The sequence below is a fragment of the Drosophila rhopaloa genome, unplaced genomic scaffold, assembly GCF_018152115.1.
Source record: "Drosophila rhopaloa isolate 14029-0021.01 unplaced genomic scaffold, ASM1815211v1 contig_3, whole genome shotgun sequence".
Taxonomy (NCBI): Eukaryota; Metazoa; Arthropoda; class Insecta; order Diptera; family Drosophilidae; genus Drosophila; species Drosophila rhopaloa.
Window position 1 is genome coordinate 18,777,405 of NW_025335123.1, and position 14,632 is coordinate 18,792,036.

The 14,632-nt window shown below is 37.3% G+C and overlaps 1 protein-coding gene across 5 annotated transcripts in view; it reads left to right on the forward strand.

Moving 5' to 3' along the window:
• The window catches only part of LOC108043247 (broad-complex core protein), a 126,766-nt gene extending 119,792 nt beyond the window's left edge, over positions 1–6,974 (forward strand). For all 5 annotated transcript variants that reach the window (XM_044460883.1, XM_044460887.1, XM_044460885.1 and 2 more), the window contains 4 exons: positions 1,168–1,334; positions 2,113–3,700; positions 4,168–4,616; positions 5,162–6,974. In XM_044460883.1, the coding sequence (XP_044316818.1) occupies positions 1,168–1,334; positions 2,113–3,700; positions 4,168–4,616; positions 5,162–5,435 (2,478 nt within the window). In that variant the 3' untranslated portion in view covers positions 5,436–6,974. The remainder of the gene's footprint in view (positions 1–1,167; positions 1,335–2,112; positions 3,701–4,167; positions 4,617–5,161) is intronic.
• The last annotated feature ends 7,658 nt before the right edge of the window (positions 6,975–14,632 follow it).

Below are 14,632 nucleotides of genomic sequence, written 5' to 3' on the forward strand. Positions count from 1 at the left end.
GAAGGATCAGTCATATATAGCTAGCTATATAGTCTGTAGTCTATGCCTAACAACATTTTAGTAGTCGAGCGAATGAAAAGATAAAAGATAAAAATAAATTGAGAAATTGAGAACTTGAGAACTTGTTCAAACACGCGACTCTTACACACTCTTACACACAAAACAAGCAGAGTAATGAATAAAAACAAAGAATGAAAGATGCAGCTGGAGAAGCTAAAAAATGGAAAACAAACAAAGAAGAGATGAAGAAAATGAAATAAAATTCTATATAAATAAAAATATTGAAAAATATTTGACACATCTCGAGTTTTTATTAAAGAACGTGGCTCAGCCATGGATATAATTAATATAATAAATAATAGTGGCATTAAAAAAAAACGTACAATATTTCAATGCACTCTTTTGGAAATTGTAAAGCACTATTTTTTCGTTGGTGTTTATTTTTTCCTATACTAATATCAATGAAAGTTTAACAAATATTAACATTTTGCCATTATTTATTATATGTTACCACACGGAAATAAATTTTATTTCGTTTTGATTTGAACTCTAATTTATTAGTTTTCAATAATTTTGAAAGTAAGAAATCTTAAGAGTTCTTTTTATTTTAAAGAGTATTTTAAAGAAAAGTTGTTTAAGATTTCTAGTGTTTAGTTATAAGAAATCTTTCGCCCCCAAAATGTACTCATGACCGACAATTAATAGCCGTCACGTAAGTATATTTATCCATTACTCCTGCAGCTTCTTCCCCATTTTTCTCTATCGACTTTTCGTTTCGACTTTTCCGTACTTTCATTTGCCATATCTGCCAGATAGTTTGTCCATATCTAGATGTCTTTTTGTGTGAGCTTTTAAGTGTTTGCTTGCCTTGTATTCAGTTGCCTTGCATGAGTTGGAAATGTAGCATAGCCCCAAAAACCCCGTCCAGGATATAGAATTCCATACCCGAGACTAGAGGCATTCCCCCCGGCAGTCTAGCAGTCCCTCCTCACTTCAATTTAGAACTAAGGCCATCTTATTTGAGCCCCTCTGACCTCTGACCCACAAAAAAAAAGAATGAAATGAAAAAACAGAAATAAAGCAGATCGGAACGAGGCACTGCACACCAAAACATCGATCGCAGTACCGCCAGAACCCCACTGAATATCCCCATTTCTGATCCCACAGCTGCTCCGCAACTTCAGCTCACCGATGAGCGCGATGGCCGCCAGTCGCTGCCCAACCCCCTTCGCCTTCCCCTTCTCGCCCCTCGGCCTCAGCCTCTTCGACATCGATCCGTCCAGAATTCTCAGCATACTGCACCACCAGACCTGGCTGGCGGAGGAGGCCCTCAGGTGAGTGACCCTTGACCCCTAAATAAAGGCAAAGGGATCTATGGTCGGCAGACCGAAGTTCACATACCCCTTAAGTTTGAATTAAATAAAATCAAAAATACATGCTCATATAAATATTTTAAAATAAAGTAGGTTATAGGGTAACTAAACTAAATTTAGGGGTATGCTAATTTAAAATCATAGTTTAACTGCACAAGTTAGAATGTTTAGAAATAGCAGAACAGAAAAATACAGATTTTCAAAGAATTAAACCACAAACTATAAAATGTGAACTTAAAGTGGAAGCAATGTTTTTCATTACTAACATTAAAATTGTAATACAAAATATTAGATAATTAAACCACAAACTTTTAAAGGCACATTACCATAAGAGCTGGAATTAATGGACCAAGTTATGGGCTCTATAAGTTATGGGTCAACTTTTGTGATCTATCGTACGATATAGATTAAATATAGCTTCAATTGAAAACTATTAAGTAAACTGCATAGAAACTAAAACCTATTAAATAGTTTTGATAATAACTATATTGTTAACAGTACAATTAGTCTTTGAAAATGTCCTTAACATTTTTATAAAATTTGACGAGCAGGAAAAAACCTAATTTTGTATTGAAGCACTTGCAAGAATAAGAATATAATCTTTAGATTACACACTAATTATCACCTCAACAATCAGTTGATACAGTGTTCATATAGACTTAAAAATAGGAAATTGACTGGGATCCCTTGAAATAGTTCCAAAATACAGTACTTATTTCAACAATTTGAATGCCCGCAGGACACGCGGTCTGCTGGCGGCGCCCAAGGACTTTCCGCACCGCTTCACGACCCTCAGCGATCTGCTGACCAAGGATTACCAGGCGGGCCAGTCGATGGCCACGGCGACGGCCACGGCGACCACCGCCTCCGCCTCCTCCTCCTCCGGCTCCTCCTCCTCCGCGGCGGCGACGGGTCAGAACAGTGCCGGTCGCTCCGGCGACATCCAGTACAAACACACACAGCAACCGCAGCAACCTCAGGCGGCGAACGCGACGGCGACCTTTAACCTGCGCTATCCCACGGCCACGCCCACCGCCTTCTACCAGCAGCAGCAGGGCAAGGGCGCCAAATCCTCGCCCTCGCCCCAGCAAATGGCCACCAGCTCCACCACCATCACGGCGCTGTCCAACGATTCCGGCGAGGAGAGCTGCAAGCGGAGCTCGGCGGACAGCGACGAGGTGACCATCGTGGAGCTGCCCAGCGAGAGGAGTGCCCAGCTGTACAAGGAGTCGCTGGAGCAGCTCCTGCAGCGCCAGCGTCGCACACCGGGACTCTCGGGATCGGTGTCGGTATCGGGATCTGGATCCGGATCGGGATCGGGTTCGCTATCGGGAGCGGGCAGCGTCATCGTGGACGCCGCCGGCCTGAGGCAGTACACCCAACTGTTGCTGGCCGGAGCGGCCGGAAGTGGTGGCTCCGACCTGAAGGAGAAGAGCTCCTCCTCGTCCACCTCATCCACGCCACCGCTGCTCACCCAGCAGCTCAGCCAGATGCTGAAGAGTCCCTCGGACACCTGCTCCTCGCTGTTCAGCTCCTCGGGCGGTGGCAACTCGGCATCGGGATCGGGATCGGGTGTCCAGCTGGTGGGCGGCGGCGGCGGCAGCGGAGTGACCGGTGGCGAGACCATCGAGGAGGAGACCCGCTGCGTCGTCTGCAACGCCCACTTCCCGAACGTCTGGCTGCTGGAGCAGCACGCCGCCCTCCAGCATCCCCATGTCGGACCCGGCGAGGAGAAGCCCTTCATCTGCGAGCAGTGCGGCCAGTCGTACCGCTACCGCAGTGCCTATGCCAAGCACAAGGAGCAGAACCACCGCGCCCGCCTCCCCGCCGACAAGCTCTTCACCTGCGACGTCTGCGGGATGCAGTTCCGCTACCTCAAGAGCTTCAAGAAGCACCGCCTCAACCACGCCCTCGAGCGTCTCCATGGCAAGAAGAGTGTGGGCGTGGGCGTGGGTGTGGGTGTGGGTGTGGGCATGGTCGGGCGAATGGGCAGTGCAGGATCATCGGGGCTATCCGTGTCGGTGGCGGCGCCCACCTCGGGATCGGTGACCTCGGTGGACCAGGATGTGGTGACCAGTTCGCAGGAACCAATGCTGGCCGACGAGGGCGAGGACCTGCGGGTGAATGTGAAGAGGGAGGGCGCCGCCGAGGAGCACTCGGCCGAATCTCGGGCCAACGACAGCGAGGAGCACGAGCAGGACAACACCGTCGACTCGGCGGGCATCACGATGCTCTACCAGGACAACAACTCCTCGGCCTCGGCCTCCACCAGCGCCACCGAGCCGAACATCAGCAGCTCCGATGGCATTCATAGTACAAACAAGCGGGTGAGTCCTTCGAACTAAGTCCTTAAGGATTCCAAAACAGGCAAAAACAATTGGTTCGAGTTCAAGAAATCTATATAGTTCAGGAAGGTTTCTTTATTGCACCTGATTGGTGGTTTCTTTTAATAGCATATTTAAATAATACATAATTGGTACTTACTTTTAACAACTTTAATTATTTTATTCATAGAAATTGAAAATGAATCAAAACCATTATAGCTGGGGAAATAATTTGAAATTATAAAAATATTTTTAGTTAAATGGATATTTTGAAATCAAAGTTTCTCCATCCGCTAGTCTAAATAATTGTCTGGGATCTATTCAAAAAACATGTTCAGCTAATATTTTATATTAGGAAATACTGGATTTTAAAAATAAGATTCCGAAAAAACAATCACACTATTTCATTCTCAGTAATGAAATAAATGGGAAGCAGCTATATTATGAATGACAATTGCCCTTTCTTGCAGTCGCGCCTGCACCACTTGGAAACGGATCCCTCCTACGCACACCACCAGCACCACCACCACCACCACCATCACCACCAGCAGCAGCAGCATGCGCACCACAATGCGACCCACCTGGGCCACGTCTCACTGCCACTGGTGGCCACCTCGGCCGCCGGCTCCTCCTCCTCGGCGGCAGCCGCTGCCGCCGTTGCCGCGGCCACCGCTGCCGTCGCCCAGGCGCAGGTCAACTCCGGCGGTGGCGCCACCGGAAGCGGTGCGGCCGGAAGCGGCGGCGGTGGAGCGGGCGGCTCAGCCGCCGGCGGCGGTGGCATCAGTTCGCTCAGCTCGCTCACCTCGCTGATCAACGCCGAACGCATTCCGAACGAGCAGTTCCTGGGACTGAATCCCCAGGAGGCCTCCATACTCAACTTCTTGCGCGTCGATGCCGCCGAGCGACAGAGGGACAAGCGGTGAGTCCTTAAGAAATCATTGGTATTAGGTGAAGAGATTATGGGCCCACACTGCGGATGAGTAATTTTTATTTTAATTGACTATGTAGTAACACCATAAAACAAGACATGGTTTGATAAATTGGTTTATATGACACATTAATTACAAATATTTGCTTGTATCTAAATAATTATTAAAATAATTATAAGATAAAAAGTTTAACAGTCGTAATTTTACGTATACGTCATTTTGCGTATACGTAATTTTGGGTATACGTAATGTTGGGTATACGTAATTTTGTGTATACGTAATATTGCGTATACGTAGTTTTGCGTATACGTCATTTTATTTTATAATTTCAATCTATGTATGATACAATTGATATTTCCAATTGATTGACGTAACCAAAAGAATATTTACAGAACTTATAAAAAGCTGTAGTAAATTATTAAAAAACAGTGTGGCCTTTAGTAAATGTACTCGTTTCACAAGCAATGCTTATCTACACATGCCATAAAATCATTTAAAATTCTTTAACTAATGAGCTGCATTAATCCGATTCCAGGCCGGCCACCTCGCGATTCGCGTGCCCCTTCTGCGGCAAGTGCGTGCGCTCCAAGGAGAACCTGAAGCTGCACGTGCGCAAACACACCGGCGAGCGGCCCTTCGTGTGCCTCTTCTGCGGCAGGGCCTTCGGTGGCAAGTCCGACCTGACCCGCCACCTGAGGATCCACACCGGCGAGCGGCCCTACCACTGCGAGTCCTGCGGCAAGTGCTTCGCGCGGGCCGACTACCTGTCGAAGCACCTGACCACCCACATCCACAATGCGCCGCGCTGAGATGAGGCGCGTAGGAGGCGGCTCCTACGCAGATAAGGAACCAGCTCCAGGATCAGCCTCTGAAAACCACACACACACACCATACACACACACACACACACACACCATACACTATACACCATACAGAATACAGAATACAGGAAGCGTAGAATGAAGCCTATGTATAAATCCTATTATTACCAAAAGCTCTACGATTAGATCGATGTAAAAATTCAATCGCAGGAGTTACAATTTTTTTTTTTTTTCTTGTGGTGCAAACTAGAGAAAAACAAAATTACGGGCAACTAATTAGCACGGGTATTAAAGTGTTTAAGATTCTGAATATACACCTATCTCCCTAAATATAAATATATATATATATATGTGTGAGTAAGGATTACGATTATAATTACGAATTATAATTATCGTAGCACAAGATTACGTTTTTCTACAACTATGATTAAGTGCAGATAGATGGGAACGAAATGCGATTTGGTTCTGTGAAACAACTTATTTCTCTAACACATTTAACGAAAACAGCCACAAACTTTGCAATAGCAATAAACAAAATAGTCTGTATTTTCTACCGAAACAAAGAAGGGGGATATATGTACCACACACATTGTACCGCAGATCTGCCGTTGATATACACAATAGATAAAATATATTTAATTTTACACCGATCTATAGAAGCTAAACTAGCAACAATTTGTACAAAACAAGAAAAACAAAACAAACAACAAGCGAGAGGAAACTAACTTTGCAAGAATCAATGCAATAACTGAACAAACTCTGTTACCTACCACAGAAAACAATAAGCTAATTGGGATTTTAGTTAATCGTTGTGCAGCAACTGTACTGAAACTAAGCCAACCACTAAATGTAAAAGAATGTTTTAAACGATGCAAGCATTATTTATTCTTCGGTTGACCGATCTACATACAAATATGTTCAGGAGGGAGTCGAAGTTGGTTAATAGGATTATTGTAAAGCTAGGAGATACTAATGGGATCTACCACCGTCAATAGTTTAATTTATATACAAAGCAAAGCGAAGCAAGGCAAATCAAAACTAGAAACAAACATAGCAACAATTAACAATTACCAATAGCAATTACAATTAAAACTGCAACTACAACAACACAAAACTAACTGTGATCACAACAAGAAAACAACATTGAAGTTTTAACTAACCTACAAACAAGCTGAACAGGCAAGAATAGTTTATAGCGATGGCAACCATGGCAAACAATAGAGAATTTGGGCGGTGCTGGCAACTCTGGTGGCGGCACCGTCCGTCCGCTGGAAACGAAATGTGCAATTAAACAATAAAAACAATAAAATAGGGAGAGCCCATAGGTCAGAAATGATTTCTCAACAGATATTTGCTTCATTTAACTCAGTTCAACAGACACAGAAAAAGGGAGAATAATAAAAAAGAAAATGTAAAATGGAGAAAACCAAAACCTTGAACCAAGAACATCGAATTAAAGTGTAAATGAAAATCCAAAAAGCGAAAAAGCGAAACAACTTGATACATAAAAGAAAAAAAAGGGGGGATGAACAGTTTTTTGTATTAACTAAATGTCTAACGCACTAAGGAGAATATTTGCCGTACCAAAAAGTGGAATGTAAAACAAAATAATAAAACGAGAACAAATCAAAGTAAAGTGGTAGAAGTAAAGTAAATGAAAACTTTCACTGTGCCAAAAAGTTTCAAGTACCTCATAATTTAACTAAATATTAAAGAGAAGCAACTAACCACACCGAAAACAGCCCACACAATCCACACGCAGTCCACACGCCCACACACACACGATCCACGATCCACAATTCCCACAAATATCCCGTAACGAAATGAGTCTAGACAGGAAATGTCAAAGCGTATAATTACATAGAAGCTGAAAGCTGAAAGCGAAGCGTTAACTAATCCTAATTTACCAACCGGAGAGGGCTAGAAAATAGTTAGTTAGATAGAGATAGGGCTAGCGATGTAGGAACAGAGACAGAGAGAGATGGCGATAGCTATAGCGAGGGAGAAAGAGAAAGAGGAGGAGATACGGGGGAGTCAGCGCATGGGGAGATCTACCATCCACCGGGGATCCACATATACAGTGTGATCCGATCCCCGACTTTCGATCGATTATTTTTGTAATTTATTTATTCTTGAGCAACACAGTTCTGCCCACAATTTCTCTCCAAACTCCAAACTTAAGTGTTCAATTGTAGCGAATATATATATTTGCCTTGGAATATATATGCATACATATGTTATGTGATAGTTTAACAAATTTACTGCACCCCTTCTAAAAGCCAACATATTTTGCCTAGCCACACTATGTTTATTGTAAGGAAAAGACAACCAATTATTATTTTCTTGATGCGTAAGTTTTTTTTCAATTTCGATTGTGTCAGTATGTAAAACCGTCAAAGATCAGGGCCTCTAGCAAATGTTATAGATTTAGTTCATTATTATTATTAATCTGATGTGAATTTTTTGAATGCAACTTATTATAGTTTTACTCTCTTTCGGTTCTCGATTTCTCTTTTAATTTCTATTTATTTTCTAACAACACGCTACTGCAACAACAACAAACAAAAATCAACACTGCCTTTTGTAAAACACAAAAACCAGCAAATATAATGCAAAATTTTGTAATCTTACTATTTTAAGTTACTCTTTTTTTACCATACCTTTTAATTTTGTATGTAAAACATCACAAATGCAGAAATCTTTTTTGAGAAACTATGTTCGATTTTTTATTTTTTCAAGCTCTAAATTAAGTCTTTAAGCACAACAACAACAAGCTGTGAGCTGTGTATGTGAATTAATTATTTGTATGAATATTATTACAGTTATGGCACTCTTAATTATTATCAATTTTTTTGGAAACACTTATTATTTTGGAATTATTATTTGATAGTATTTATTAATAAAGTTTTTTGCAATGAACACTCCTTTGTTTGACCATCTCGGACACATCCGTCGATCTGAAACCATCCGTCGATTTTCACCCCTTGGTTAACCCATTATTTTTTATGTTTCTAGTTGAAAATGCGCCTTAAAAGAATTTTAGGAAACTAAGGTAAGAAAAGTGGTGAAGCTAAACAAAAAGTTGTCATTATTACAACATTTCGGTAAGATACAGCAAGATTAAAGTAATTAAGGAACCCAAAAAGAAAAGCAATATTAACAAAATTAAAGAAAAACCTAAAATTAAAGTAATTTTTTCTTAGGTGTGTGTGCAAGTAAATGTTGATAACAAAACAAAAAAAAACCAAATAAAAACTATAAAAACCATAAAATAATCACCATCAAAATTAAGGCGAAATTAAATTGAATAGGAGTACTGGAATTTTTTTGTGAATGTGCTGAGCGCGGAGGAGCAAAATTGATTTTAAGCCAAAAATTGGAGGGATTCAAGACTCTTATTTCGTATATACATACATATACCTATATTACAAATTTACCACGTAGGCAGTTTTTTTAAGGCATTGACAACATGCAGGAAAATACGTGTAACAGAAAATTACATTACAAAATCCAACAACGAAAACTTTTGGCATTAACAATTAATGCATTTTTAAATACAATATTTATTGATATACCTAGATTTAAAGCCCAGCAACAACATCCAGGCGGAAGCGAAAGTAAAAATCCAAATAAGGCGGAAACGGAGAAATAAAAACAAAGGAATCCAAATATTATACATAGAATATATCTATATACAGATACATAAATGTACACGTGGTTTTCGGTGTCTATTACTTATATAAATAGATATATATACATTATATACATACATCATATTATACACATGACGTGCATATTTTGAAACAAAAACAAGAACCCACAAAAGCCCAAAAAAAGAAATATAAATGTTGTTCATTTGACTAATATGCGAAAGCAACTCAACCAAACAAAAATATATACTAGCATATATAAAAACTAAAGGTATTCCACTCCCACACGTACACTCTCCACCAGGGACACCCAATATTAGGACATTTGGATTTTAGATTTAACTAAAACTCACTAAACTACTTTTGGTTTCGATCGCGTGAAGTTCACAAACTGTTTTATTTGGTATAATGTTTATCTTGCCGATATTCTTAGCAAAATTAAATTAGAAAACTCCTACTATTCAAAGCTTTTGTATTAATCTATTTACCCCTCATCAGTCACTTGAGCTTGGGTGTCCCCAAATCATTTAGCAAATACATCAAAGTTTTAATGTAATAATACAATTTAACAAAATAAAACTACGATTTCATGAAATTAAGACAATTTCAAGGTTTCACTTGCAAAAAAAAAAAGAAAAGGCATAACAATATAACAATGTTCTATATTGTTGTCAAAATCATTTTAATCAGTTTTGGTTACACTTTGATTTAGTATTGAGCAAAGTCAAAATAAAAGAGAATTGCGTTATAAAGAAAAACAATTTTAACTTGTCTAAAACCAAATAAATTGTTAACAGCAACTAACTCATGTATGTAAATACATTAAATGGATACCATCTCAAAAAAAACCAACAAAATATACAAAAAACAAAGACGAATGCGAAAAAGGAAAATGAAAAATGGAAAACAAAAGCAGAAGCATAATAAACATAAAATGTAGTACATGCAATATATTTTTCGGTGTTAGGCGTCTTTTTGAGATTTTTACAGAATACCAAACAAAAGTCCCTCAAAAACAAAATCTATAAAGTAAAATATTTCATTGTTGATGTTGTGAGCAAACTAAAGTAAACTAAAGCAAACTAAAGTAAATTGTATTTATTTATCCTACTCTCTCAACAGTCTCTCTCACCTAAGCTCTAAACTTTAGCTGTCGTGTCTCTTTAAATATTTATAGGGGTTTACATAAGTCTTAGGAGACGCGGAAACAAAGGAAAATGTTTCAAAATTTTTTTTTTTTTATATACATAAACAAGAAATTTGGTGTCTACACAATATACGAAGTTTAAGATGCAACTAAGGAAAACATTTTTAGATCAAATTCAAGTGGTTAAACGAAGAGATGAATGCGGAGATGAAAAGCTGGAGTTGCAATTCGAAAATAGGCGGAAATACTTAGCAATAATTCTGAAATGACCTCAATCAAATATTTTTTAAATTTTATATATTTTAGTCGTGCAAAATGGAAAACCTAAATGTGTAAATAAAACTTTAAATACATACAAATCGAAATAGCAAAATAAACAAAATGTAAAACAAAAACACATAAAAAATGTCTCTCGAACGAACGAAGAAAGAATGTGATATTTTTCTAAGGTGTACTACAAAACAAAATGAAGAAAACAAATGAGAAAACAAAAATCAAAAATGCAAAAATTCTAATAAAATATTTAACACTTTTACTGAGAACCAGAAATAGAGCAAGCCCACATAAAATAGAACAAATTGCAATAGAGACTGATTTTTGACATCATCTCATCGACATCACCACCAATAAAAAACACGAGCATTGTCATTAGATCAGTGAGTGAAGAAAACCCAAAGAACTTTCACTGCAGTTACATTTTTAAATAGAAAACACTGTAAAAATGGGTGGGTTAAATTCGGAAAACTATTACGAGTGATTTGGAATCTCTTGATTCGTTTGATTTCAAGTTGATTGAAATCGTCTGAAAGAGTTGTCTAAAAGTAGGAAAGCAAGGATATATTTTAACGTTTATTTACGGCGATATGCGAAGAATTTTATAGTTAGTTTTAGGCACCTCTTTTTGGGTAACTTCAAATCGTCGGAGATTTTAAATCGTCAGAAATTAGATCGCGAATTGCTGGATTTTGGTATTTATTTCCCGAACTAAGAATCCCTGTTTTACTTGTCGGTTTAACCTTCATTGAGTTATTCGATTGCACAGCGGGTGAGGGAAATCGAGAGAGAGTGTGGGAAAATATGGATGTGAAAGGTATGGAATTAATGGAACCAATTCGGGACGCATCGCGTCAAGGTTAAGGTTTACAGGTGGGACTTAGAAGCAATGTTAGTTTAGGAGTGGCAAGGTGGGTGTGGCAAGTTGGGTGCATTCGCACAAAGTTGTAATTATTTTTGTGATAAAATCCGAAGCGCAATTTTTTTCTCCAACTGTATGGAAGGTTAGAGGTCTGTACATAGGCGGGGCTAAGAGGGGTCGATGGGCTGGAGGGGGATGTGAGTCAGTATGGGGTCAGGCTGGATGAGAGTATGTTTATGAAGGTGCTACGAACAAAGACGTAATTGAAAATGTGATACAGTTTTTTCCTTAACCTATTTATTGAACGGTACGCAGAGCAGGGGATACGAACGGAAGCGGAAGTGGAAATGGAGGCGGAAACGGAAACGGAAATGGAGCGGCAAACGGAAGTGAGAGCGGCAGGAGCTTAGCAATATGCTTAACAAGCAAACAGATTTTTATTCAACATTTTGATGGTTTTAAGGGAAATATTAACGAAAAGTGTAGTGAGTTTTTCTTTTGGTTCTTTTCAACCTTCCTTCGTTGACACAGGAAAATGAGACACCACAAAACAAAACAAAAAAAAAAAAAAAACAACCGCAACCACAACAAAAACAACAGCAGAAAATGGCCAGAGATGAATGGGGAAATTGTAAAAAATTTACACTTTAGGAAAATCTCTAAATTTTAAGCTTTCGGTGTTTTTAAACCAAAATAAGAACTAAAAAAAAAAACAAAAAGAAACACAAAAAAACTACAATAAACAATGGCAAAACGTAAAAATTAAGCAACAAAAAAATTAGCGAAAACACACGAAAAATTTATATATATATATATTTCGATATTTAAAATTTCATTCGGAAAGAAAAGCAAACATTAACAATTTTGAGCAAACTCTCGGTGTTTTAAAATTAAGCGCATGCAAAACCACATTACACTATACAATTAAATAAACCCAGAGTAAACAAAATAATAAGTTAAGCAAACAGACGTAAACCAAAAACAAAAACCTCTTTCACTTTCGTGTCTTTGACTTAAAACCAAAAAAAATAAAGCGACAAAAAAAGCAGAAAAAAACCAACAACAAAAAATATTAAGCATATTTTTAAAATGTAATTTAGCACAAAAAACCAAGGCGAAATCGCAAAAAAAGAAAACAATTTTTAAACTACCTAAGTATTGATGTGTATTTGATAAACAAAATCAAAATTGTAATGAAATGAACAAGACAGAAATGTAAAACCAAAAAAAGAAAATTAAATGAAACTAATCAAATTAAACGAACGACTTGTTTTCACATCTCACAGATTTTAAAAATCTTTCGTTTTTCGGTTTCGAATTCGAATCTTGCGTTGAGAACGATAAAGAAAGAAAACTTTTACAAAACTACGAAATGCAATGCCTGCCAAAGAATTAATGTTTTTAATGCGAAATGCAAAGGAAAACGACAAACAAATATTACTTATATGCAACCAAACAACAACAACAAAAGTTCAATAAAGCCGTTCCAATAAAATGAAACCAAATGAAAACTGAGAACAAAACAAGAAACAAAACTCAAACTTGTTCGGAGATCTTTTGAGTTTCCTTATACAAGACATTTACGAGGACTAAAAACTAAAACCAAACAAAAAAAACTACTGAAACACGAACTTTTTTTTGTCAACTAACGTGAAAAAATACAAAAATGAAATGGAAAAAACAAAAGAACTATTTGTCGTGTACAAGTAAACTTATTTGTATTAAACTAATAAAGCGAAATGTTTATTGGTTTATTTTTAAAACAAAACACCACCATTTTTATGCATTACATTATAAAAAGAAGCCACAAGCAAATAAAATAAATTAAAAAAAATAGTGTTTCTATTTTTTAAACTCTGGGTTTCATAGTTTTTTCTATCAGTTTAAACATTCTTTAAAAAAACAAGATCTTAAGGGGTTTCTGTTTTAAATTTGATTTGTGCAGCTAAGAACCCAAGGTTTTTATTTGTCAAAATCCCGCATGATGTTACCATCATGTTTTTTTGCGAAATTTTATCACTATGTCAATATACGTATTTGTAAAGAATTCAACATGGTTATTATTGTGTTTAGCCAGTTAAATACTCCACACCCCAAGTAAATTTTGTTCCTCTTGCAAAGCGTGAAAAAATTTTTATTTAAATTGCTTAAATTAAAAATGAATTAATCAATTAAAATATTTATATACAGGAATGCAGTAAGGAGATATGGATCGGCATTATCGAGGACGTCCCCTAGGAAAATTGCATCACCTTCATTGCCAGATTTTAGTGTCGCCTTCAGAGTTCTTCGGGATGTTACTAGTCGTCGTTGCCGTGCCTTCCACCTCACCAACGAAAAGTTATATTAGTCACCTATCGATAAGTACACATAAGTTATATAAAAATAAATAAAATTGGATTAAACACACACACCTTGAATAATAAGGCTATGACATTGAGAATAAATTAAGCTAATTTCTCTTTCTAATAGATTCATAACTTAATTATGTTAATATATATTAGGCATATCATAAAATATAACCAGAACATATTAAAAACATTTTTTAAAATAAAAAACAAGCATATATTGTACAAGAATTTTGTTTTATTGGGATTTTTTTTGGTATTTCAGGTGGGAGAACAATCATGTTAATCATTTTGTGTACGCACAAAAGAATACTATACATGTATCGTATTGACCAATACGGATACCGTATAAATATTCTTTAGCTATACGAAATAAAATTGACTTATTTTTGTTTAAAATCACATTCACATCATTGCCATCGTAAAAATACTGATATTTTTGAGCGAAAAAAGGTTTAAAATACAACCTTTCCCATTTCACATATTTCAAAGGGCTTACATCATCATTTTTCTCAAAAATTTTACAAAAAAAGTTGTGAATGCCACTCGATTGGAAATTTTGCCACGAGTTCAACAAGGTATGCTATTCCATTATCGGACAATAAATAGCATTGCTATCGTAAAAATACTGATATTTTTTAGCGAAAAATGATCAATATTCCAATTTTTCATATTTCACATTTTTCAAAGGGTTTTCATCATCATTTTTGTCAAAAATTTTACAAAAAAAGTTGTGAATGCCACTCAATTGGAAATTTTGCCACGAGTTCAACAAGGTATGTCATTCCATTATTGGACAATTATTAGCACTGCTATTGTAAGAATACTGATATTTTTAGCGAAAAATGATCAATATTCCAATTTTTCACATTTCACATTTTTCAAAGGGTTTTTTGATTTCTATC